We start from the raw sequence: 25,992 nt of genomic DNA, 5'->3' as shown, positions 1-25,992 counted from the left end.
TCTTTATTAGAAGAATCTGAACTCAAATGCAGAAATGACTCTTAGTCAGCCATTACTTATTATGTTTTGTAATTCGGTTCCTGCCGTTGGAAGTCGGCGCTCTTCTGCTTTTTAAAAAGCCAACTCCCATTCATTCAATAAAGGTTTTCACAGAAGAAAACCTTTTGTATTCATGGGAAAGCTAAATCAATAGTGTATAGTTCTCTGTTTTACACTAATTTTCCTCAGAAATGACTTGAAAACTGATGTCAGTTCTCATCTCTGTGGATGATTTTTGCAGTTTTCAGCCCACGTTTTCTCTGCAGTCTGTAAAAACTGTGCTGCAATGAGCTTCAACATGGACTCGTTTTGAACAGCTCGTATTTAGCTCAAAAGGGCTAAAAGATCAAATTTGATAGAGGCGGTGTGAATGCTAATTGAGGTTCAGGCCTGATAATGATGAGAAATTAAATGTGGGTCGTACTCTGGTCATTATGAGGCCACATCTACTAGAATTTTGAGCGATTCGCATTATGAGAACGTGGACATTTCGTATCCTGCAATCTGCACTCCATCGCCGTGGCTGTTAGACACTCGTGGCGGAGATAAGAGACGCAGCTGTACGATGAACATAAAAGCCCATGTGATTCGCAGAGCTTCATTTGAGGAACACAAATGATGCCTGAGGGGGGAAACAAACTAATCCAGCAATTAGAAGCGTGGAGATTTTCGAATTTGCAGATTCCAGGAGTGTGTCATATTTACATGCTATTAAAGAAGGACATGCTGATATGAATGATGTGGCGAGGAAAGAGAACAAGAGGTTCTTTGTGAAGTGAATCGTGACTCAGGGTCATCGCTGTGTTCGCAGTGCAGAGGAAAAAGAAGCCTCAGATGGAGCTTTTGTTGGAACGAGAAAAGAATTCTTCTGTTTGTTTCTAAGACAATCGCTTGTACATAAATGGGACAAACAAAAATCAATACCTGGATTCATTCTGATTACAAGCTGTACATTGCTGACTGCTGCTGAAGTTGTCTGGAAAGCTCATCCATAAATGAGGGTCAGGGTCAACTCACTTAAGATGACGGCCTTCGCAACAAGCCTGAGTGCAATCGCTCTTTGTCTCTGAAGACTTTCTGCACAAGCTTGTGGATTTATTCCTCACATTTTACCACAATTTAGACCGTATGGATCAAATAGGAAGTCAATTGTTTCAATATATTGTAACCCAGAAATGTTGAGCGGCTCACTCGTCTCCAGGCGTGGGTGAGTCGCGTTACAATTACTTTATGCTCGCTTCATGTTTTGCTATCTTCCGAGCTAATAACTCACCACAACGACAGGACAGTTCAGCAGCTTTTTATTGGCAATCCAGAACCAACATGCGCTGACCGCGCTTCACTCTCACCCTTCACTCCGTCCCTCCTTTCTAAGCGCTGTACTAAAAACACTAGCAGGTAGGAACCAACATTTGGGACATAGAGCAGGGCATGAAGTAAAATAACAACATATCTGACTAAATACTTAATGAAAGAATATGTAAGGCACCACATAATTTAATACAAAAATAATAAGTTCAGCAAAGGCAAATGAATATAATTATACAAAAATCTAATGTTACAATATTTTGAGCTTATTGAACTTATTACATGATCATTAGACGCAGGCAGGATTTTTTCGTCTCGTCTTTGTATTGGAAATTGGATTCATGACTCATGATCTTTATTTTTTCCAGAGCACTTTCTACATCTAAGACAACCGTGTGTCTGCTGACAAAGAACATAAGATATGATCAAGACCTCCAAAGTAGCAACTAAACAGACGTTTAAACCACATTATTTCTCAAATAGGATTTCCAAGGTCAACTAATAGTCTCGAGCAGTCTCGTGCGTGTTAACACGTGTGATGTGTGTGCTAATGGATGTCAAACACGCTGCGTGGATGCCACAGGAGGAGAAAAGACGCTCCGGTCACGGTGAGCGAGCACCGAATGATTTTTTTTTTGTAGCCGCGTGTATAAGAAGTCACATGTCAGCTGAGCAAGACGTGATAAAGACAAATGAAGAAGGAGCTCCTTCTCCATGCCCAAATCATTGCCGATTTAATTGATTCAGAAGTTGCCCGGCCCTGACAGCTGCTGTTTTAAGTCTGATGTGCTGTTAGAATCAACCAGCATGAGAATCTTTGCTGTCGCTGCAAACTCTCAGAGGAATCCTCAACAAATCACCTCCGTGGTGCAGCCCCGCGAGCTACACCAGCTCCTCCATTACTATTCATTATTATCGTTATTGCTTCGAGGCGATCAGGAGTACTTTTTTATTAAGTGTGCATCACGTGACTATTTGCATTTAAAAGTGGTCAGTTGTAGTTGCGAGTGACAAGCCCACAGTCTTCAAAAGAGCAAGCTTAGTTTACATACATTAAAATGCACGAGTTCAAATTAATTTCTTCTTCTCTTTTTTTTTAATGAGCTGCTCTGAGCTATTGTTTTGCAGCACAGCCTCCTCCTCCTCCTCCTCCTATCCACCCACTCCCTGCCCCCATCGCTGCCACGTCCCGCTGCTTGCTGTATGCTTTTACATTCAGAGGTTACGCATTTTACAGTAGAGATGCAAAAAACAACAAAAAAGTAAAAAGTTTCAAACACAAAGTCGATCCCACCAGAGGATACCGTTTCTTATGCTCTGCTCTCCGTCTAGTTTGACTCAAATGAACTTCTCTCTTCGGCTCAGAGACTACGAGCGGCGTATTGTTGAAATGCATCACGGTCGCAAATGAAAATCAGCAACTTGTCAGAAATCGAGTGAATGAGGCCTTTATGTTCACCCTACGTGTTGACAGCACTCGCATTCTTTAGTTGCAGATACATTGACCAGCACTAAAAATATAAGCATGTCCAATAAATGTGCTCGTTTAAAACTTTCCTGCGAACACTGCCCACGCTGAACTACCTGCTCCGACATAAGGAACATTTGAGGCATCTTTTGACTCTTTGTTTAGTTTTCTTTGGCTATAACTTTACTGTTTCGGTTCCTTCCGACTGCTCTTATAGTGTTGTTTTTTAACCACAGCAGGCCTTTTCAGCAAGAAGCCCCCCAAAACCTACTGAAGATACCAGTCCAGCCTCAAAAAGCAGGTGCATCATTTAGCAGTTAAAGTTTGGACACTTTCCTCTGCAGATGGTGGAGAACAAAGCAGGGTAACACTTTATAATAACTATCTGTTATAACTAGTTAATAGATTGTTTGTAAACTGTTAATTAGTGAGCTATTAGCCACTTGTTAAGTGTTTGTTAATAGTTTGTTGATGATTTATAACGATGCCTTATAGATAGTTAATAAACCATTTACAAACTGTTAGTTAATGAGTTATAAATGACTTGTTAAATGTATATTAATGATTTACAGCCATAGCTTATAAACCAGTCCTAGATCATGAACAAGCCATTAGTGAATTACTTACTAATGACTTGTTAAGTATCAGTTAATAGTTTATATATGTTATTGGGATGTTTTTCTAAAGTTGCAACTATTCCTCATTTATTAACTGCTGGTAAATGAGGAATAGTTGCAACTTTAGAATAACATCTCAATAAGATACATGAGCTTCTAACTAATACTTGACTACTACATTAACTCACACTTTACAGATCACTTGTTAATAGTTTGTTAACCATCTACTAATACCAATGAAACTTTGTAGAACAGCAAATGGGTGAAACAAGTTCAAGGTACAGCAATTTGATGTGATATTTAAAATATCACAGTTTTGTACCTCAACCCTCTTCCACCCATAGACTTTTCTGTGTATTATATTTTACCAAAGACATACAACAGATAGAATGTTGAACATTGTCTTTATTGTATGAGGAATAAATGAGGAATAGTTGCAACTTTAGAATAACGTCCCAATAACATATATAAACTATTAACTGATACTTAATAAGTCATTAGTAAGTAATTCACTAATGGCTTGTTCATGATCTAGGACTGGTTTATAAGGTATGACTATAAATCATTATTATACAGTTAACAAGTCATTTATAACTCATTAACTAACAGTTTGTAAATGGTTTATTAACTATCTATAAGGCATCGTTATAAAACATCAACAAACTATTAACAAACACTTAACAAGTGGTTAATAACTCACTAATTAACAGTTTACAAATGATCTATTAGCTAGTTATAACAGATAGTTATTATAAAGTGTTACCCAAAACAGAGCTAAAAGTCCATTCTATAGGTGGTCAGAAACAGTCAAAGAAGTTTTCACTGATCTATTGGGCGCATAAACAGGAAACTGCATGCCAACATGTCAACGCAACAGCAAATAAAATGCCAATGTTTAATACATCGCTTCACCTTCAAGTGGCCAAAATCTGCCACCACAGTTGGACAAGCTAAGCAGGGAGCCAAACAGTGCTTTTGAATTTGTGTCTTTGAATGGCTTCTTCCTCTTCTTCTTCTTCTTCTTCTTCTTCTTGGCTGGTATTGAACCGGAGTGCTGTAAATGTGTCTCTGCACTGCTCAGTTCAAACACTAGACACATTTGTGGTGGGATGACATCAGGCTTTTCATTGCAGGGCAGGCTTCAGAGCCAAGCGGAAAAACTGTGTCAAAGATTGACAAGTTTAATCCTTCATCATGTAAACAGCGTCTGTGCCAACGCTCACACTTCACACTAGTTGACAAAAACGTGGGCGTCTCTGTCCTGCTACTGTCTGCATTTGTGTTTTAATTTATAAGGTGAACCTTTTTTTTTTTTTTGCTGTTGATACCTGTTTTTTTTGTAATAGCCCTCTTGGTAGCAATACATCCCAGGCAGGTGGAACAGAAGTGATCAATTGGACTGACTGTTGATAGCAGCTTTTCCCTTCAGCTGCAGGCTCAGAGCATTATTAATGGCGAATGTTGGGCGCCTACATTCTTCATGAAAAATAATGAAGAAAATGTTTTAATGCAAATGATTCACTGCCTCCACCAAAGGCGACCAGTGACCGTGATGTCGGCCTGCAAAGTTTCCAAAGTACTTTTGAGCAAAGGGAAAACAAGTCTGTGGTCTTTTGGATTTTTTTGGTGCTGACATCTGACAGTGGATTAACTATTTTCAGGCAACTCAGAGACAATGTCAAAGGAAAGAGACTTGCGATATTAAAAAAAGATGGTCGAAGGTGGAGGTGTTATTTAAATAATTTGTGAGGATGAAGCATAAAAGGCAGGTTGAGGATTTACATAGTGTAGCTACAACCATGACCAGCTTGGAAAAATCACTGTATTTGAAGTGGAGTGAAAAGTGTGCGACTATCTGGTCTGACCAGGCCGCAAACCAAGTGTGACGTTATCTGCTTTTACAGAGCAAAGACAAATCAAAGCCGAGATGAAGAATTAAAGACGCACTGAAGCTCTGTGTTTTTGTTTCTCGGGACTCTTTCATGAAATAATCTAAAAAAAAAAAAGTCAGTGCTTTAATGCCACCAGTAGATGATTAGTACAGAAAAGACAGCAAGCTCCCCCGTTTAACGTAATGAATAACATAAAGAGTCAACAAGTACTTCAGAGCTGTCATGTCTCAGTTATACGCATCGGCGCATGTTGAACCTGACTTGTACTGACAGAAGAGAGCATGCTCAGAACACTCAGATAGGCTCAAACACTATAGAAAGGTTAATGAAAGCCCAACGCAGTCAAACACTTCAATGAAAGCTACACAACAGGACCACTCAACCATAAATGGCACTTAGTCAAAAGACCTACAGAACCAGTTATATAAAGTCATCTCATGTATTTTTAGACACACATGTTGTTTATATGCAAAGCTCTTTTTTTTTTTTTTGCATATTATAACTCAGGGAAAGCATTTTAAAAGTGTTGCTGAAAAACTAGAATGCCAAAAAATATAAGCTTTAGATCATTTAAAATAATATAAGACGCTATCCTACTATTCATTTTTTGAAAGTAGCTCATTTTTTATGCTTTTCACCAGTTGTAATAGGACATCCGGTTTTAAAGGTAGCTGTTTGTATTATGTTGACTGCAAGGTTTTATATCTCTAAAATCGAATACCATCCAACAACAGCTCTGACATAAACTCTGCTTTTATGAAGCTTCTACATTTTCAGTTTTTGTTAATGTTGTCCAACTTTAGATTTATTATTAACATCCCAGAGGTTATATATATATAAAAATAAAAAAAAAAATTAAAAAAACATGCTAGATGTTCTACAAGACTAAACTGACTAAACATATTTAACATACTGACTAATGTTTGCTGTTAAACTGTCTTGATTCATTCCCATCAATTGATGTACAGTCGTGTTCAGCTAGTTTGTAGATCGGTCAATGAGCAGCATGACGTTTTTTTTCTTATTTCATTTTGCTTGACAATCCTCCACTGAAGTTCAAAAACTATTCACTCGTCCAAACAGGTGTCATTTAACCTTAACTTTCATGTAATTTCCCCACATTCTACTTGATTGAGTCTGACTCCCTGTTTGGGACAATAAAAAGATCTCATTATCTTTTGAGTTATAATATAAATAGTTACATACAGAAATGTGCCACTCAGTGATTTCACTTATTAGCAGCTCTGCAGCAGGCAGAAATCCAGAGAAGGTGAACGACAGAAAATAGATTAATCAGAGTAGAATTCTAATTGAAAGAACAGCTCTCCTCCTACAGCTCCTCCATCTCTGTCCTCAGCTCCTCCCACCAGATGACAAACGCATTTCAAACAGTCAAAAGATAATCAGCATTCACTTGTGGCTTCATGCAAGATTTACACCTCACTTTTCTGACTGAATTTATTTATTCGATTGCACCACGTCCTGTTTGCACCATGGACTTTGTTGCTGTTCAGACTCTCTCATCTGATCTGGATGGAGCCCTGTGATTGGCCGACGTCTTCCACCATTGGTTGCATCTCCTAAAAGCAGAGTCAGGAGGAGGCGTAGAAGCCAAAGTTTCCCCTCAGACCACTCAAATTACAATATGCTGAACATTTAATGTGGAATTTTTGCCAAGTGATGTGAAAATATAATGCTGCCTACATCAAGTTCAATTAGTGAATGCATCTGCTTCAGAACCCTCAGTCTTTAGCATGTATCCTTCTTTATTGCAAACATTTTGATGTCTCATTTCTAAATAAGTGATAGCTGTGAGCTCTTGTTTCCTATATGAGGATACTAGAACTGGCTCACCTAAATGGCTTCATGAATGTTATCAGTTACACATGTTTTACAAAATATGTGCTTTCTCAAAGGTCTGCTGCTCCTCAGACTTAATGGCACATGGCTGTCAGTGACTCTGCTAAACAGAACGACTTGATCAACATGAGTGAGGCCAGAGCGCTCGCTGTCAGAACAGATTCCATCAGAAGCATTTTTTTTGCTTTTCTCTCCCTATTACACTTTCATAAACAGACACTATTACAGGATTAAAACATGCATACCGAATAATATTAATGTCTGCCTGTAAGTTATCCTGTCCCACGGGATAAAACGCATCCAACTGCAGCCCTTTGCAGCTTTCAGCAGCTTTCAGCTCATTGTTGTGGTTTTCAGTCCATATGGTTGAATCCCAGCAGCTGCCCCCCACTCACTCCCCATTTAAATCCTCCGGCAGCTGTTCCCCACAAACAGACTCACGCAGGGCGAGTGTTGTGTACAATGCGGTTTTCATTCTGCATTATTCTTGACAAGTCCCTGTAAAAGCACTACATTAATGCATTCAGATATGTGCTACGCCAGTAATTACATGCCAAAACACTCACTTCCAGGCCAAAGGTAGTCTGCAATTTGGGTAGGAAATGAAGCATAACTTAAAATATACAATAAAAGTCTTTTAAAGCTATATAAGTATATATTAGTAGACGCCAGTGGATGTGTACCTGCTTGTGTGTTACTGTGTGTGCCAGACACCACATCAACAAATCTATGCCAGACTTGTGTTTGGTTTGGTGTTGGGGCATCATGCCGTCTGTTTTGCTCATAACTAAAGATATATTTCAGAAAAATCTTTTGAATCATTTTTTCATTTTTTGGCTGGTTGGACAGTTCCCCCATCCATCCATTTGCTTTACCTGCTTTATCCTTTAGAGGGCCACGAGGGGCTGAAGCATGTCCGATGTGACACTGGGCAAGTGGTTTGCGACAATCTGGGCATGTTGCCACTTTATCACAGCCTTGATTAGAGTCAATATTAACATCTGTAAGCACTCTAACGTATTATGCCACTTTGTTGTTGCGTTTATGTTTGGATACGGCTCTAATATGACACTTGAATGCCTCCCACCCCTCGCATTACTTCTCCCCAACCAGTCCTCGAGTGGTATTAGCCAAATTTAAATGACCAGAGAACATCTATCTCACCCACATCAGTCAGACAACCTGTTTTTTGTTATATCTTATCTGGGTATCACAATCTACAAAAGTTCCTGTATAGAAACAGCTTACTCTACTCGCTGAAAGGAATATAACACATTACAGGATTCTAACACATGTAATGAAGGCACGAATGACAGCTTCTTTTTATATGAAAAAGGTCCTTTTTTTTTTCTTTTTTTTTTACACAACTGGAAATGTTGCAGAGGTGCAAAAGCAAGAGGTGGCAGCACACCTCATATGACAGTTAATATCATGCTACTTGTTATAGATAGTGCCTGAGATGTTACACAAGAGAATTCTGTCACACCAGAGATGGCAGTTGTTTGACACATGTCCCACCCTTTCTCCTAAAATGCCAATCATCTGCTCTCATGAAAGCTGGACTGGGAAACATCCAGCCAATCATGCTAATGCAACGACATTGTCATTAATTTTTGTGCAAACATAGTAGAAGTTACTAAAAAAAAAAAAAGAGAAACATGCTTTCTAAATCTATTCGGACAAAGTCACCAAACTTTTCAAGCTGTTTTTGTCAGATTTTACTGGCGATTACATGTATGGAGACCCTATGTCGCAGTCACATTTGAAATTGCAGTTGCCACTCTCATCCCATTTATTTAAACAGAGAACTAGTCTTGTCAGACCAAAATGACGGCTTGGTTACCAAGATGGCTGCCAATTGGCAAGACTGTTGTGTTGCTGAATCAAAAGAGAAGTTGTCTGCATAAAAGTTATCAACCAAAGCTACAGCAGCTTTTAAATTTAGAATAAAAATGGGCCGAGGATTGAACCCTGAGGTACTCCACGTATAACCTACGGAACCGAGGATTTATAATCTCCTGTGGCCATATAGAAGATTCTCCTAGAAAGACAGGATTAAAACTGTACAGGAAATACTTACCTACTTCTTAAAGTGATCAGTAAACCTTTTAAGCCATAGGCTATTTTATTTAGTTATTTACCAATAATTTAATTGAAACAATATATATCCAAACTCAGTCAGTAACAGATTCACAACTGTAAGACCAAAATGAATAATCCTTGGCTCGATGGATAAGAGAACAGCTAGTTTACAGTAACAGTACTGTACATACATTTTAACCATACTAACACCAGGCTGCCTATTTATTGAAAATGTTGCCCTCCATAACCTACAAACAGCTATAGGTTACGTGTTAATAACAGACACAGCCTGGCCCTGGAACTGGGTCCTACATGGTAGAAAGAGTTAAAGTAATGCTGTAAATTGTATCAAAAAATCCCAGTAAAATCGAAAAGAAATCAAACAGACATTTGGCCACTGGCAGCTGTGAAAAGAATTTCATTGAGAAAGTTAGGAAGTGCTCTGACACACTCTGAAACCAGACAGAAATTTACGAAGAGCATATTGCTTTTTATGAAGTCAATGAGATCCTATTTTTTCCAAGACATAAGTTTTAGTTATTAGGTAGAAGTTATTCAAAATGGATGAATCAAGAGGTGGCTTTTTTCAAATATTCAGGCACTCGATCAGAGATATGTCAGGAACTGGAGATAGCTAGCATAAATGAAAGGACAGACTAAAATATCTCTTTAATATCTTATCGAAGAACATGCGTTGTTGCCTTTCCATCTTGTTACATCGAGTACATTTGCAATGCAGGGTACGTTTTGGATAAAAATCCATTGAAAATGCTTTTAGGTTTGGATGTGGCTCTGAGATGATGCTGAAATACCCCTTGACCTTGTCCAGACATTACCTCGTCCATACCAGGTCACATAGAGCATTAACAAAGAGACAGTAGCTGTGTTTAAACACATCCCTCCAGCTATATGATGTTGGAATATGGTTTTTTGTAGGGACAGAAGTCATAGCTAGGTTACCATATGAAACATCTTACTGAAAAGCCTTCTGGGTGCATTTATGCGTCAGACAAAAGCTTTGCATTATTATTTGAATCATTACATATTTGTCATGTATAAGCAGTAATGTGAACCTGCTGCTGAATCAGTGGGAGCAGCCGAGGGAGAATGCAGATGAAACTATTCATACTTTCTTTCCAGCTGACTGTCCGTAGGCAGCCACTTGAAAAAAATCACTGTATACGGCCTGCAGAACAAACAAACGGAAAGGTCAGAAGCCATTTCAATACAGACTGAAAGCCTATTATTTGCAGGAAACAGGAAATAAAAATGATCAGCGAACAACATCTGGTTCCATTCTGACGTGCGTTTCAATCACAGTGCGCAGTTGTGAAAGCCGTTGCGTATCCAGTCTGAAATGCACAGAGACAATATCGATATGTTCTATTTAGATTTAAAGTGGTCAGGACATTGCTGGGGAATTATTGTGAAAAGCTTCAACAGTTTATAAACCCTGACCTGCTTCGTTTAGGGTGTTTCAGTCCATTGACTAAGAGAGCAGTCTCAGAGCAGCGCTGTGCTTGTGAGCTATAGCTGCCAGAAAGTTGCATTCAGTGGAAAACAATAAGCAAAAATAAAAATAATAATGCCAGTTTGCCCTTTCCCCTTATGAAAAGGACACTCTAGAATTCACTATAGCACTGTTGGGAAGTTGTGGGGGCTTCTGCAAACAGACAAATTAAGGCAGAAAAAACTGTAATCGCCTGACTTTTAGTACAGTTTGTGCCACGCTTCCACAAACTGTACACTTCTTATGATGCAACTGGGTCACATTATAGGCTGAGCAGTAAACCGCAAGTCTCAAGGTAGTTTGTGTATTGTAGCTAAAATGAATAGAAACCAGACAAAAGGTGGAAGTCATTCTAAAAACACGTGCTATGCTTCATAAAATGGAAAAAGGGTCAATGAGATGTAGCCTTTAGTGGATTTGTACAAATTGCAGTGTGGTGTATGGATGCATCATGCACATAAATAATACACGGATGCAATCTTTTACTTAGAGCGGTCTAAAAACACTGCATAACAAGTAAAGGTCTGACTTACATACAAGCATATCATCAAAAATATGCTTCCACCATCACATTCTATTGTGGCTGGATGCGGTGTACTTCATACATAGTCATGCAGCCTAATCCAGTGTTTCCCAGCCTCCAGGTTCTGCCCCTCCTTCAAAGTGTCAGAAGATATAACTGAAGGGTACTGACATTATTTGGGTAGGAAGGAAGATAAAACTCGTTCTGCTGCACAAATTTTTTGAACATTTTTGACCCTCCCTGGGCTAAAATAAATCACCTGAGAAGTTTAAAGGCAGAATCTGCAAACAGCAGCTAACCAGCTAACGTGGTGTTTTCGTCGGGGGTCGCAGGCAAAAGGCGGTTTAATCTACATGCAATGCAACAATTGTTAGCAAAAAAAACATTTTTGTTTGTCAAAATAAGACCTCCCTGATTATCGTTTATCCACTTACCAACTAAACTCAGCTGTTAAGATGTTGCTACACCCATCTGAAACGCATTTAGTGATTTCTGTAGGCTTCTTCCTGTGTTTTTTTGCCCTGAGTTTCACCTCCCAGGCTGCCCCATCCGACTGGTGAAGCTTGTTTGGGCCACACGAAACCTGAACGGCGCTAGCCTCCTTAACTCGTCTTAGTCAGATTACATACTGAAGTACAGTTCTCCACCTTTGCCATCATTCCTGCCTGAACAGCTTCCTCTTGAACCCGTTGTCTTCACACTGGACTCAGCTGTTGTTACGTTTCGTCTCATCCGATCTACGAAGCATTTCATGTTACGTGACACCAAATGTGACCCCACTTAATGCGTGTGTTTGCATCCGTGTGTGTGTGCGCGTGTGCATTTGTGTGACGTGTGTTAAGATTCAGGTGCTGAGCTGAGTCCTTTATAAATAGTGATGAGGTCAGATGAAATTCGCTGCGGTGATCCATGAGGGAACACATGTGCAATCATATGTCCAAGCGATGGGATGTTACAAAAATAGTCATCTCTCTGGGAATCCTACAGGGATTCCTCTTGGCTGTATACAGACATGTTCACGGTATAATAACATCCTTCGAGGACGTGTTAGATATTCTGGAATCATGCAGACAAAATGTGTTACATCACTACCTAACAGAGACTCTTTCCTTCTTTGTGATGTCCTCCTTCTCTCGCTCTCTTTTTTTTTTTTTTAACTCCCAGATCATAACAATGAGAGATTATCTCCCAAAGATTATTGGCTCGGAGTCATTCCAAGAATTCATCGGACCCTACAGGGGATACGATCCGACTGTGAACCCCTCCGCCGCCAATGTGTTTGCCACAGCTGCGTTCAGGTTCGGCCACGGTACCGTCTCCCCGATCCTCCCGAGACTGAACGAGAGCTTCCAGGAGCACGAGCGCTTCTGCCACTTGAGAATGCACGCTACTTTCTTCAGTCCGTGGAGAATAGTCAACGAAGGTCAGTGCACTCCTATGAAGCTGCCTGTTGGAAATAATAACATATCCTGCACGCACATTAAACACAGCATATAAAGAGGAAAAGGGGGAAATACTCTATTTAGGTCAGCTACAGCAACAAAGTCTGTCTTAGTGTAAGAATTGGTTTCTTGCAATTTCAGAGATTCACTAGATGACATTTTTTTTTTATATCTACTGACTATGAAAACCTGCACCTATATGTCACACCTCGCACAGGACCTGTACGGTGTGCACCGAGCCACAGGAGACTCATTACAGGAGGTGTAATAATCTGTCTTACAGGCTGCAGAGACCTTTTCCATTCATCGTCATGACATTACTTATTTATTACTTATTACTTACTTATGTAGCCCTTAATATCTGTCATATTCAGAAGATGCACTGTTAATGGCTTACTTGTAGTTGACAAATTTATGGGAAATTCTGATGTTTTTCAACCTTGCTCTTATTCTCAGTGTTGTTGGGGTCGTATTAACATCTCAGGAAACCCAGCAAAGGAGCATATATTCTAATTCAGCCATGTAACTCACTGTTACACCAACAAGCTCAAAATCACAAAATAATACAAAAAAAGAACAATACAGATGGGGTGAATTGCTCCTGAAGATGTCCGTAACTGGCCTCATAATGAGAGTGTAGTAAACTTCTTACTCATAAACTACTGAAAGCTGCAAAACAGATTTTTTTTTTAGCCTTGTGCTGTAGAAACAACTTTTGAACACTGACCTTAAAATAATCAAGATGATGTTGCAAACAACATTTGCTAATTTACAGATCCAATTATCAGCAACGTTATCATTGATTTTGAATATATTTCTGGCCACTTGGGAAGTTAAGTTTAATATTCATGCCTAGCTACTGGTCTTTACCAACTCATTAGAAGAATTTTTGCCTGTTTCCAGCTAAATGCTCCACTGTGTTAAGCAGCTAGTAGCTAACTGTGCCTGTTTAGTGTGAAAAAGTTGAGGACTGGACTGAAATGCACTATTGTTGATGGGAGCTGCGCATTCAGGTGACAAATATCTCCACAGTACCAACAATGTGTTAGTTGCCACCACTACCGAGGAAATTCTACACTCCAAGAACAAAATTTGAAACCAAAAATCATCAATCAAATCAATGTGCTCCTTTCATTTACTAAAACCTGATGCTCAGCATTATGTTGAGACAGACTGAATGGTAGCGACAGCATCCAATTTGTCAAGTTCACATTAAGCAAACAAGATCACATTAGCCTTTGAGAGCACAACAGATCTTTATGTCACAGTTCACAGGACATGAACATGATGACAACATGGTGTCAATATAAATAACAGAGAACATTCTCAGATTGTACAGATCCAGAGGCCTGTATCTGAAGGGCTTAGATAAGTTGGAGTTGTTTCCTCCTTTCATTCTAAGTGTCTCTGTATCACCATCCAGACTTTTGGTTGTCGTTAACTTGTCTCTGATCATCTAACTCAGATCTTATATTACTGCCACTAAGTCAGAGTCTGTCTATGTGTCACCCAAAAACAACTACAACTGCTTCATTCACACATCCAGCCTCATGTTGCTTCACTGAGGCTCCTCCAGCAGTATTTCTGCTAAGGAATGTAATCTGGGTGGATAGTTCCATGGATCCCACACTAACCTCATGACGAGGTTAAAACAAAGTCTAGTCTTCTCAGCCTCACAGCTCAGCCCCCACTTTACCATTTCACATCATGTATTACTGCAATAAGTATCCCTAATGGCACAGTTATCAGTTACTGGCCTGATAGGAAGCTCTCTAGCCACACATGGACAGTTCAAATCACATCCAAAAAAAGTACAATTTGTCTGCTCAACTGTAGATAACTTCAGATACAGATGATGGAGAAAGTTAGAGGTGCCAGCCCTATGCACAATGATCCCTCCTCCTCTGTAATTCCTATCTATTCCTATCTGTGTGAATAAGACACTGTTTTTTTTCCCTGACATTGTCTAGTTTACATTCAAGTATAGATTATGCAACCTTAACGTCACACCAGATGTTTTGCTGACCTTCAGTGGCCGTAGTTCCTGCCTCACTGCAGTAATACAGTGTTCAGCAGTCAGACCACCGAGCACCAGGAGCATTACTTTTATAAAACGATGTATTGTTATGATAAATAGTGCATTCATCCCCAACAGTCTATTCATCCTATTTGCTCAAATGAAATTGTTTGGACACCAGCGAGCCCAGGGGAAGCAGCAAATCCAAGCCCAGGAGTGATACACAAACCTGTTTTTTGAGCAGCAACAAAGAGAGCAATCCATCCAGAGAAAACACGACTCACCGACCATATGTTGTTTTTCTTTTCATTTTGGTTAAGCCCTGCATTATATATAGGCTGGATTGGTAAAAATGAATGAGCAGTCTGCAGTTTTGCAACATCACATTCTGTTATCTTTTCGTTTTCCAGAGAGAGAAAAAAAAAAAGCAAAGCTGCAGTCTTAACAGCGTCCCACTGAAATACATAAAATAAAATGCATATTTCATAATGGAAAAATGGCCAATGCTGTGTTTGTGTCTAGGTGGGATTGAACCAATCCTGAGAGGTATGATTGGAAGTGCAGCATCAGTTGCTAGCTCAAAAATGCTGGTGGCAGAGGAGGTAACAGAGAGGCTGATCCTCATGAATTCAGTCGAGCGCATGGACCTGGCTTCAATGAACATGCAGAGAGGACGAGATCACGGCCTCCCAGGTAAGAACCGGGCTGGGAGTCAGTGCTCTTCAAAGCGACTGAGTTAAGCCTCGTCAACTTAGACAGACAATCACCAATCAATGCGTTCTTTCTGCTTTGCCAGCACACTTAAGCTCGTTGTGTTTCTAATAACAAACTGTCTGTCTGTCAAACATCCACATTGTTTGTAGATACTCATTAAATTTAGTAGATGGCATCGAGTCCTATTAGCAGTTTCTGCAGCTTGCTGATTCCTAATGACCTCAAGAAGTTCAACACCGTTGTACTCACACTGCATAGTTTTCTAGCACAAAACTTTGGGGACACATAATGACAAAACAACAAGCACATGTACCAGGAAAAAAAAAAAAGAAACTGCTATACCCAAAGTGCTTCAGGGCTCAATCTGGATAAATACACACACATACTTTTGTTTAATTACATCTTAACTTTGTTCTCCTGGAACATGTTGTTTCTATCCTTGTCTTGATCTTGTTTCTTTGTGGCTGACAGGTGAGTCATAAAGCCTGATGGGCACATTAAAGTGCCTGTATAGTTGTTGCTTATCCAAACTGAACCAGTCAATCCCCTGAGTGTCCCAGAGCACTTCTGGCGTAGCAATTCTTTTTGTAGCGAACAGCTCGAGGGTTTGGCATGATTTTTTTTTTTTTTCAGGCTGGAGGGCATACAATTCATAAAACTATGTATTATCTCAGCTCAGATAGTCAGACGTGTGTACTGATGCAGAATCACAAGAACCATTTTGCTGACGCTGAAAAGTTGTTAATGTGTATTTAGTTCAAAATTTTAGAAATGTGCTTTTTGTGTCAAGAATTACACTCAACAACAGTCAGTTAGCTTAGCTTTTTTTTTTTTTTTTATAAATAGAAACTGCAGGCGGAGGAACAACACCCCTTCCGGGCAATTTTTGAGCTTTAGAAAGGAAGTTGAACTCGGTGAAGAGAGATGAAGAAAAATGTGGACATGTGCTACTGGCTAAACTGGAGACAAAAGACCTGTTCTGTTTCTGCAGTATCAAACTCTAAACTCTGGAAAGACATTGTGCAGGATAAAAGATGAGTCAGAAGCAACAAGCACAGTACCACTGATGTCTCACCAGAAGTTTGGCCAGAGAACAGGTATACTGTTCAAGATGAGCTACCTGTCAATGATCCAAATGACTCAGCGAGCGTTCATTTAGTTCAGAACCAAACACTGAGACCTGTGCAGACACAGCCTGTGATACAGCTGAGCCCACCAGCAGGGTACAGGGAAGCCACTGGGAGCTTATCTCCTCTTAATGAGACATGAACACCCCTGAAAACATGATTAGTACAATTTTGGGGAGGTCTCTGTACGCTATTCTTGTCATGCATTTCTGGCTCCATCGTTGTTCGTCATCATGGATCATCAGTAAAAACCTGCTATTATTGATGTTTGATTCGTACATGAAGGTGATTCATCCTTAATTCACTTGAATAAGGATGCCATATATAGCATATATGCGCCATTCTTGGTAGCATTATCGAAACATGGCGGTGTACTATCATGAACTTCACTCACTTTAGCTCAAAAACCAGGAACAAAGAAACATTCTTGATGCCAACTGCTGTAAAACAAAACAGAAGAACCAACCAAATCCTCCACTGGACTGAAAGCAGATAGCTGGAGCTGCTTTTCGCCTGTTTTTTTATTCTCATTAATCACATACATATTAATAGGAATAGTGATAGATAAAGGATAAATGAAGCGAGCTTGCTTGATAGCCAAGTTATAGTTTGACAACTGGCTGCAAGAAACATCTCTTGGTGGCACCTGAAGGTAAACAATAGACCAAAAGCTGCTACGAGGTGGAGCAAAGGTGGAGCTGAGGTGGACCATGGACTGTCCCATGATGGCCCCCACCTTCCACTCATTGGCTACACCCTTAATTATAGCATCATTTTATGCTTTATTAGAATTTAAATGGGTAAGTTACATAAAATTGAACAGGGAAATTAGCTATAGATACTAAAAACCTGTTTATTTCTGCTGTAAAGTAAAGGCATTTTAACATGGAGGTCTATGGGGACTGACTTGCTTTTGGAGCCAGCCTCAAGTGACCATTTAGGAAATGCCAGTTTTGGAGGTTGGTACTCAGTCTAAACACTACACTAAACAACTGGCACTCATCCCGTAGTACACAAAATGGATATTCTACAACAAACCTCAGCTCAGTCCAGTTGATTATGTCAGGTCTAACCCTCACCTTAGGGAGAAGAAATAAACATTTCACCCCCTCACTGGCGTAAATACCTGGTTTTCTTCCATATGTGGTTCAAAACTGAGCATCACTGACCATTTCAATCTCTTGTGGGACCAAGAGAACCATCAAGGATTGGATGGGCTTTATTTAAACAGAGTAGAGGCCCATATTCTTACTATCAACTAAACTATGGCACCACACTATTGGTATTTGGGAGGAGCTGGCAAAATCTTAAAGAAAAAGGTCACTGTTTTCTACACAGGACACCATGGATCATTCCCACATCCCCCTCCCTCCTGGCCTCTTGGAGATATCTTAAACAGTACAAGCTAAGGATGGAGATAAGAAGGATTGATGACATGTAAATATGTGGTCAACACAACAGGACATGTTGACATACAGGATAGTGTGGTCTCTCTATCATCCCTCCACTTCCTGCTCATGTCCTTCTATGCTTACTGAGTATGGACCCATTGCCGTTAGCCTGCCCCAAACAGCGAAGCTTCAGTATCTGCTGTCCCTGTTTTGACGAGCATCAGGATAACCAAAGCGTACTCAAAGTACACAGCCACTTTATGTAATCTGACTGTGTGCACAGACTGTGTCAGACGCTGCCTTTAGTACACTAAACTAAGCTTCATTAAATATCAGATCTCTGGCTGACAAGTTACCATTAATTAATGATGATTGTACTATCAAGGCTTCCCTTAATGCTATGTTTTAATAGTGCAGCTCCTAAAATTATGACTGTTTTAAATGCCATCGCTCCCATGACGATCAAAGTAATCCCTGGGAAGAAAAAAAAAGACCAAGGAGCACTGGGAAAAGCTCAAAAAAGAAACAAACAGAGCGCAAGTGACGATAAACTCTACGTTCATTATAACATCTATAACTTGTAACTACAAAGGACAAGGCAGTCCTTTTTCTTTGAGAAGCACACACCTTATACACCGTCGCTGACAGATTGACAAACCCCAAAGCATCAGTCCCTCCTGAACTGTTATCAGCCTCGTCATGCAATGGCTTTGCATCTTTTTTTTTTTCACAGATAAAATTCAGAGGATAACGCAAACAGTCTGTAACTCTGTCTCAAAAATGGCTATGTCATCTGTGCCTCCACAAGTCAAGTCAAAGCACACAGCTAAAAACAAATTTGCCTGCACAATGAAAGACTTTCTTTGGCGAATGTTGTTTATCAGGAGGAAACATGAGGTGTGCGAATGTATAAAAATAAAAGGAATAAATAAAATCACATCCACATATCAGTTCAAAAATTCTACGTGCAGACGGCGGGTGTTAGAAACGATAATGCAGAATGATGGAGCAGTTGTGATAAGCACAACAGCCATTGTCCTGTTTAGCTTATTGACTGGTATGTGTGCAATCCAGTTCAGCCCAGTGTCTCGGGGGGAATTAAATGTCTGACTGTGCAATGTGTTGTATGAATGTGCATGTGTATGTATGTGGGTGTGTGCATGGAAGAGAGGGCAGCAGAGTGAAGTTTCCAATATAGTGAGGTAGTTTAGGGTGGGGGGGGGCAGGGTGAGCGTATCGGATCTTCTGATCGGCTGATCCTCTGTGACATGTCGGATATTCCCAGTCTCCTTGGAAAGTGCAGCCACTGTTGAGCTTTTTTGACCAGCTGTGTGATGTTACATGTTTAGATGCCCATATATTTAAAGCCTATTCCACCTCAAACTTGCAGATTGTTAGTGGTATCATCTCTGTCCTGTGTTGAAAGGGAGGATTTTGTTGTCATACCATGTTACTAGATTTGCCACTTCAACCCTGTATGCGGCTTTGTCGTCCCCAGTGATCAGGCTCTGGTGTCGTCAGTAAATTTTAGGATAGTGTTGCTCCTGTTTGGGGGACTGTGGAGCATGGGATTGAGGACACATCCTTGTAGAATGCCAATGTTCATTATCACTTTATTTGAGGTTAGATTTCCAATTTTCACAAACTGCAGTCTTCCAATGGAAAAAAATCTAACAGCTATTTACAGACTGGTGGGGTCCAGGCCAAGGGTGAACAGTTTGGAAGTTTGTTTTTTAGGTGGAAGAGGGCAACATGCAAAACTTCCAAGATAGTCGATCTGTTAAGGGGGGGTTTGCAAACTGTAGGGTGTCCAGTGACTTAGGTGTATTATTGTTCAGCAGGTTGGGCCTATGGCTTGTACAAGGGACTGATCAAAGATGGAAATCAAACTATCAGCCAGTTCTGTAGCACATAGGCATCACAGATATTGCTGGATGCGTGATCCCTGTGTTTAGTGGTAATATGCATGTGCTGGTAATATTTTGGTAGCTCAGCCTGAAGATGGTTAAAATCCTCCATGATGCTAAAAACATCACCAGGCTTTGTTGTTTTCTGAGCACTGATGACACCAAGAGGTAAATAGTTCTGGTGGAGAGTTAGCGCATGGTGGAATGTAAACTTCAGTAAAAAACACAACACTGAGTTCCCCTTGCAGGTAGAAGGGTCAACATACCAGCAGCTCCACGTCTATCTAACAATTCTTGTGTCGAGGAGGTACTTTTTCACACCAGGTGTTGCCCACAACAATTAACACATTTTGTTCCTTCAGCCTTACTGGAGGTAGCAATGCAGTGTCCTTAGTGAATGGAGGGGGTATGCAGCTCTGCCCAACTAGTAGACGGTCATGTCTTGGTGGGTTTGCAGAGCACAGCAATCTCGAGGGTCACTTGCATTTCAGGGGTCTCCTTCAGTTGCCGGTTTAACTTGAGCACTGTGCTGGAGGGCCTTCTCCAAAAGAAGTGGCGTCTTGGTGTGGAGCAAACAACGTAGTGCATACCGTGTGTTGCACTGTAGCATTGTCCAACATTGTCATAAGTCAGCAGTGTGTGATATTTAAGGAGAGTGCTAAATACTAATTAAACAGAAATATGGGTAAAAACAGGAAAAAAAACATGCAAAGATGTCTGCCAATGACTTCACCATTTTGTCACTTTTTTTTAAAACATAAATCTATTCAGTTAACTTTACAAATTTTACTCCTTAGCGTTTGATGCCTTGACAGAAATTGTTCAACTCCATAGGCCTACTACTGGCAACCTTGATAGCATCAGTTGTACTACAGATATTCAGTCGTTCTGGTTCTAGTTCTCCTCTGTTAGGCCTTTTCTGTCTTAAACAATCAATCTGGATGCCTCATAATAAGTTACTATATTCTTATATCAAATCTACCTCTTCTAGGGAAAGTCACTGAAAAGGACGTTTTTCAACAATATGAGGCTTTCTTGGTGCAAAACCTTCTCCTGGATCTCAGCTGCAACAGACTGCACTTTGAATTACATTTATCTGTCACTCTAGCTTTCTGTCATTGCGCTAAATTGGTTCAAATCGAGCGAGAGACTCCTTTGGGTCATTTAGAAATTATGAATCTAAACAAACAAAAATCATGTGGAGTTCCCCAAAGATCCATCCTGGGACCTCTTCTATTCAACATCTACATGCGGCCTCACATTCAAACAGTGGAACATCATAACGTCTTGCAGATTCAGATGACACACAACTCTGCATAACAATGTCATGATGTGAGCCCTCATAATTGCTGAGTGGGAGCACTAAACAAATTAATGAGTGTATGTACTAGGTTTTTTTCTTCTTCAAATGAATACAAAAAAACCTCAACAACTAAATTTTGTCCCTAAAGGGGAAAGACTAGACGTCAGCGGTCACCTTGAATCAGGGGCATTAAAATCTACAACTCAAGCCAGAGACATTGGTGGAGTTATTGACTCTGATCTAAATTTGTAACATCCATATAAAGGCAGTTACAAATTCAGTTTACTACCTCCATAAAATATAGTAAGATTAAAGAAGTTCTGTCTGAAAAAGATATAGAAAAACATGTTAATGTCTTGGTCTGGGTAAAAAGTCCACCAGACAGCCGCAGCTCATCCAGAAGTCCTCAGTAACACCCAGAGAGTAGAGCTCATTACACCAGTCCTTAGATTGCTGCACTAGTTCCTTGGATACTTTTTAAAGCCCTACTACTTTTCTGTAAAGCACTAGATGGCCTGACTTCATCTCTGATTTACTTGTATGTTATGAAGCATCCAGACCCCTCTGGTCATCTGGGACAGGATTATTTAGTTTTCCAGGAATTACAGCTGACCAAGGTGAAGCAGCTTTTATGCCCCCAACATGTGGAACAAGCTTCCTGAATAACTGAGGTCCTCTAAAACTGTCAGCTCATCAAAACTGTTCTTTTAATACTTTAGCAATTTATTTGCTTGGTTTTGATTCCGTTTCTGTTTTTGTCTGTTAAATGTAGTGTTAATGGCTTTTTCAGCTCTTCTTTTTAATGCATTTCTATTCCTCTGTGAAGCACTTTGGATTGCATTATGTCTGAATGGCGCGGTAATAATAAACTTACCTTGCCTAGTTTAAAGGGAATTCAACTGTCTTTACACATCAAAGGCTATTAACAGGTCTGGGGAAGAAGGCTACGACTTTTTATGCAATAAAAAGCTTTGTACAGCTCCTGGGGAACCTGTGTGAAATCTGATGTGGCTGAAGATTACCAGTTTTAAAATGTAAAAGATCTGGATGTGTGGAGTTACAGAGAAGCTGTCCAGGCTTCTGTAGCTTGCTCTTCATCTCTGTTTGAGGCTGGCGGCTCGAGGCTACATTAGTAGTGTAACTCACCTGAATCTCCAATTTGACTGTCTGCGGTCAAGTTGCATTGATGTAGGTGCCAGGTTTTTTTTTTTAAAGTAAGGAGAATGCAAAAAGTAAGAACAATGATGTTCCCAGCTCTGCTTCAATTAAAAACAAGTCTGACAGGGTACAATGTGTATAAAGTGTAGAAACTAGAGCAACAGCTAACCTGGGCTGTCTAGCTGTCTGGAGGTTGTAAAACCTGCGTACCGACACCTCCACAAGTCTCAAGTAGGATTCAGATATAAGAAACCTCACAGTGACAGCAAGACTTCAAGAAGTCACAATGTGAAGAGTAGAAATAGTCCTTGAAACCACAACTTGCCAGAAACATAATACAACATTAATGTGCTCTCTAGGTGCTGGTGGGGGGGATTTTGTTTGGACCACTAGATAGCTGTTTCTGGCTGAACTAACAACTCTAGTTTCATCGCACAAAACCTCTTCTTAACTGACAAGAAAGCAACATGTGGCTGAATATGCTCGCTATTAATAAATAACACTGAAATTAATTTTCAGGATACAACGACTGGAGGAAATTCTGCGGATTGAGGCGCGTTAGGACATTGAAAGATCTCGCAGAGGTTGTGGGAGACTACAGGGTTGCTGAGAAGGTACTAAACATATACAAACATGTGGACAATATCGATGTTTGGCTCGGAGGACTTCTTGAAAGCTTGCTGCCCGGCGCAAGGACTGGTCCTCTCTTTGCTTGCCTTATTGGAAAACAGATGAAAATGATCCGTGATGGTGATAGGTACGTTGCAATGTGCTCACTTTAGGTAATGAAATGGAATAATGGCTTCAGCAAAGACATACTGAGATGAACTGTTTTTATTTTTCAGGTTTTGGTGGAGTGCTGAGGGTATATTCACCCAGCAACAGAAGAATGAGCTTTTACAATTTTCTCTGTCTCGTCTCATCTGTGACAACAGCGACGTCGGGGAAGTCCTCCCCGATTCTTTCCAACGTGGGACATACCCCTGTGATTATGTCTCTTGTGATCATATACCATCAATGAATTTGGAGGCTTGGCGAGAAAAGAGACTAGGTGGGCTTGAGAGACTGTTAGGCTAATCCTTATCCTGTTATTTGAAAAATCATTCCTTTGAATTTTATTGTTCTACTATACATTAAAGCAAAAAAAACTTTTATCGCTCAATTCCAGACTTGCAACAGTGTGCCTACCCAGGAACGATAAAGAACGGGGATTTTGTTTTGTCCACCACATCTGGCAAACTGGTGGCTTTGTACTCCTGTTCCCATGGTTTCAAATTAAAAGGTAGTGCTGCGATTGTTTGCGAGGGAGGTCGGTGGAATGGTCAACCCCCACAATGTACAGGTACGTGAACTATTCTTGACGTGGGTTTGTTTCGTGGCTGTTCGTCAGTGTGGAGGAGTTCAAACATGACGAACAGATTCTGTCGTCAGCTGGTTAAAGTCCTCACTGAATGAATTGCTGCGTGTGAACACATAATGTATAATGGAGATCAGTGTTTGTGGGATTTGCTTCAGCACTACAGACGTCCTTCTGCACATGCAGCATATACTGTATGCTCAGATATGCAGGACTATTGTGCTCCCGCTGAGTGGAGCTTTACTGCTATCTGCTGGTTCTAAAGGAGAAAGGGAAATGTTCCAGTAAAAAAAATACACTTGGAACAGGTCGCCTTTATGATCTGCACTATTTGCCAGAAAGACAGTTTTAGTGCAATCACCAAATTGCTTTTTGTAAATCTCCCACTACATCAGAAAGTCTGGATGTATTTTGAATGGCACCAAGTTTTCATGTAGGCAGTAGGGTTTGAAAGAGTCCAACCTACCTTTTAAGCAGTTATTCACTATGTATTAAGGAGTTTAAATCGCCTAGTAGACGCCTGAATCTTAGTTTAGACAGGCACTTGATCACAAGCAACAAACTGTCTTGTCACATTTTGTAAAGTTTCATCACCGTATTTAAAGGGTGGGACTGTTCATAGCACTTTTTCTCAATGATGTATTTAAGTGTTTGTGGGATTGTTTGGTCCATCAATCAATGTCACCACCTGGTGAATGTTTTACACTCAGTAAGGCGAGAAATCAAACTGTAGACGTTCCTCTACTTGTGATTTTGTATTTTGTCAGCTTGACAAAGTTACTCATAATTCTAAGATAATGATCTTAAAAAAAAATGTGTAGACAGTCGTCCTCAAATGTATTCATACACTCCTATTAAAGAAGGAAAAGAAAAAAAACTCTCACTAAAATAAGCTGAAATTGACAAAAGTAATAATAAATTTTAAAAATATGAAAATCATGACATTGCTTTTTTCAACAAAAAACAAACAAACAAGAATGATGGGACCCGTAAACTAATATTTAATTGAACAGCCCTTTGAGCCAATCACTGCCATCAAGTGTTTTCTGTAACTCTCAGTCAGACTTCTGCACCTGTTGACAGCTATTTGGATTTTGGTCCACTGCTCATCAGCAAGGTGCTCTAATTTGTTTGTTTTTTAAAAAATATTCTTTTAACCACAATTCAAAAGCAATGTCTTATTTCACTAAATTATAATTTAGCAAATTTTTATTTATTATTACTTTTAACAGTTTCTAGTCATTTGAGTGACTGTTGTGATTTTTTTCTTTAATGGAAGCGTATGAATACATTTGAGGCCGACTGTACATATTTCTGAGAAAACGCTCCTGTTACTATGAGACTATGTGGTTATGAGACACATTATATGTTATGAAATTTAAATCCATCATCATTTCAATAACAAAGCAATGAGAAAAGAAAAGGAAGCAATTTGACTTTGGCTCATTTGATTAACTTGTATTTGCTCTTTGGCTTTGAGTGTCGTTATTGAAAATCAGCTGGCACTGGTGTCACCGAGCAATATAAATGGGTCTGTCATTAATATGCCAGCATTGCTCAGGCCTCTCCAGTCATTCAGACTGTTCACACAAAACTCCGTTTGATGGACTGGAGGCTGTTGTAACGCTCGATCCACAGATTGTTCTCCAGCAAACACTGATTATTGGCTTTGAGTCTCTTCAGTTCAACTGGCAACATCAAGTCAGTTGAGCGCCAACGGCTTTCAAGGCAAACAATCAATTAGTGTATGTGACAGAAGCAAATACTTGATGATTATTATCAATATATAATCAATGTATAATCAATGTACTGTGTTTTCTCCAAAACAAGTTGTCCCATAATTCTGAGTAAACATTCTCATTTCTTCCTTATCAGATAAAGTCTGACAGCCTGATTTAAAATACCAAAAAAAAGGCAAGTAACTACACATTTAATGCAGTGATATTCAACTTGTGGCTCATCGGCCAAATCAGGCCTGACAGGAGGCTAGCTGGCCTGCTGACCACAATGGAAAAAAGTTCACGCAATGATTTATTTGTTTTTTTTTTAAATTTGGTTTATATAATGAGTGTTTAACCCTTTATGGGGCAAGTGACCATATTTGGTAACTTCCTTGGACGTTCAATACGTCCACCCTGAGCCTCTCCTTGAGGTTGAAGAACAACTTTGATTTAGTTTTTATATCAGTGCCAGTATCACTACCTGTCACTAAACAAATGTTCCAGGAACTTTATAAACATTTAGTTACTGGTTTGCATTGAACTCCACTTTAATTTA

General features: G+C 39.9%; 1 protein-coding gene across 1 annotated transcript; it reads left to right on the top strand.

The window, feature by feature from the left end:
* Window positions 1-12,311: 12,311 nt before the first annotated feature.
* LOC103375108 (thyroid peroxidase-like) lies at window positions 12,312-25,630 on the top strand. Its single transcript, XM_008305312.1, has 7 exons — window positions 12,312-12,320; window positions 12,464-12,722; window positions 15,281-15,451; window positions 22,878-23,115; window positions 23,204-23,409; window positions 23,527-23,700; window positions 25,591-25,630. The coding sequence occupies exons 1-7, from the start codon at window positions 12,312-12,314 to the stop codon at window positions 25,599-25,601; spliced, it is 1,068 nt and encodes a 355-aa protein (XP_008303534.1). The 3' UTR covers window positions 25,602-25,630.
* Window positions 25,631-25,992: the final 362 nt, after the last annotated feature.

Source organism: Stegastes partitus, unplaced genomic scaffold (assembly GCF_000690725.1).
Source record: "Stegastes partitus isolate 25-593 unplaced genomic scaffold, Stegastes_partitus-1.0.2 Scaffold2471, whole genome shotgun sequence".
NCBI classification, from domain to species: domain Eukaryota; kingdom Metazoa; phylum Chordata; class Actinopteri; family Pomacentridae; genus Stegastes; species Stegastes partitus.
Note: the sequence above shows the minus strand (reverse complement) of the source record. Positions and strands in the feature narration are given on the sequence as shown.

What these genes read in the sequence shown, in the direction of transcription:
- LOC103375108 (XM_008305312.1), top strand. An exon ending in GTGGAGAATAGTCAACGAAG is followed by an intron (nt 12,723 to 15,280) that starts GTCAGTGCACTC and finishes GTTTGTGTCTAG; the next exon opens with GTGGGATTGAACCAATCCTG. An exon ending in ACGAGATCACGGCCTCCCAG is followed by an intron (nt 15,452 to 22,877) that starts GTAAGAACCGGG and finishes ATTAATTTTCAG; the next exon opens with GATACAACGACTGGAGGAAA.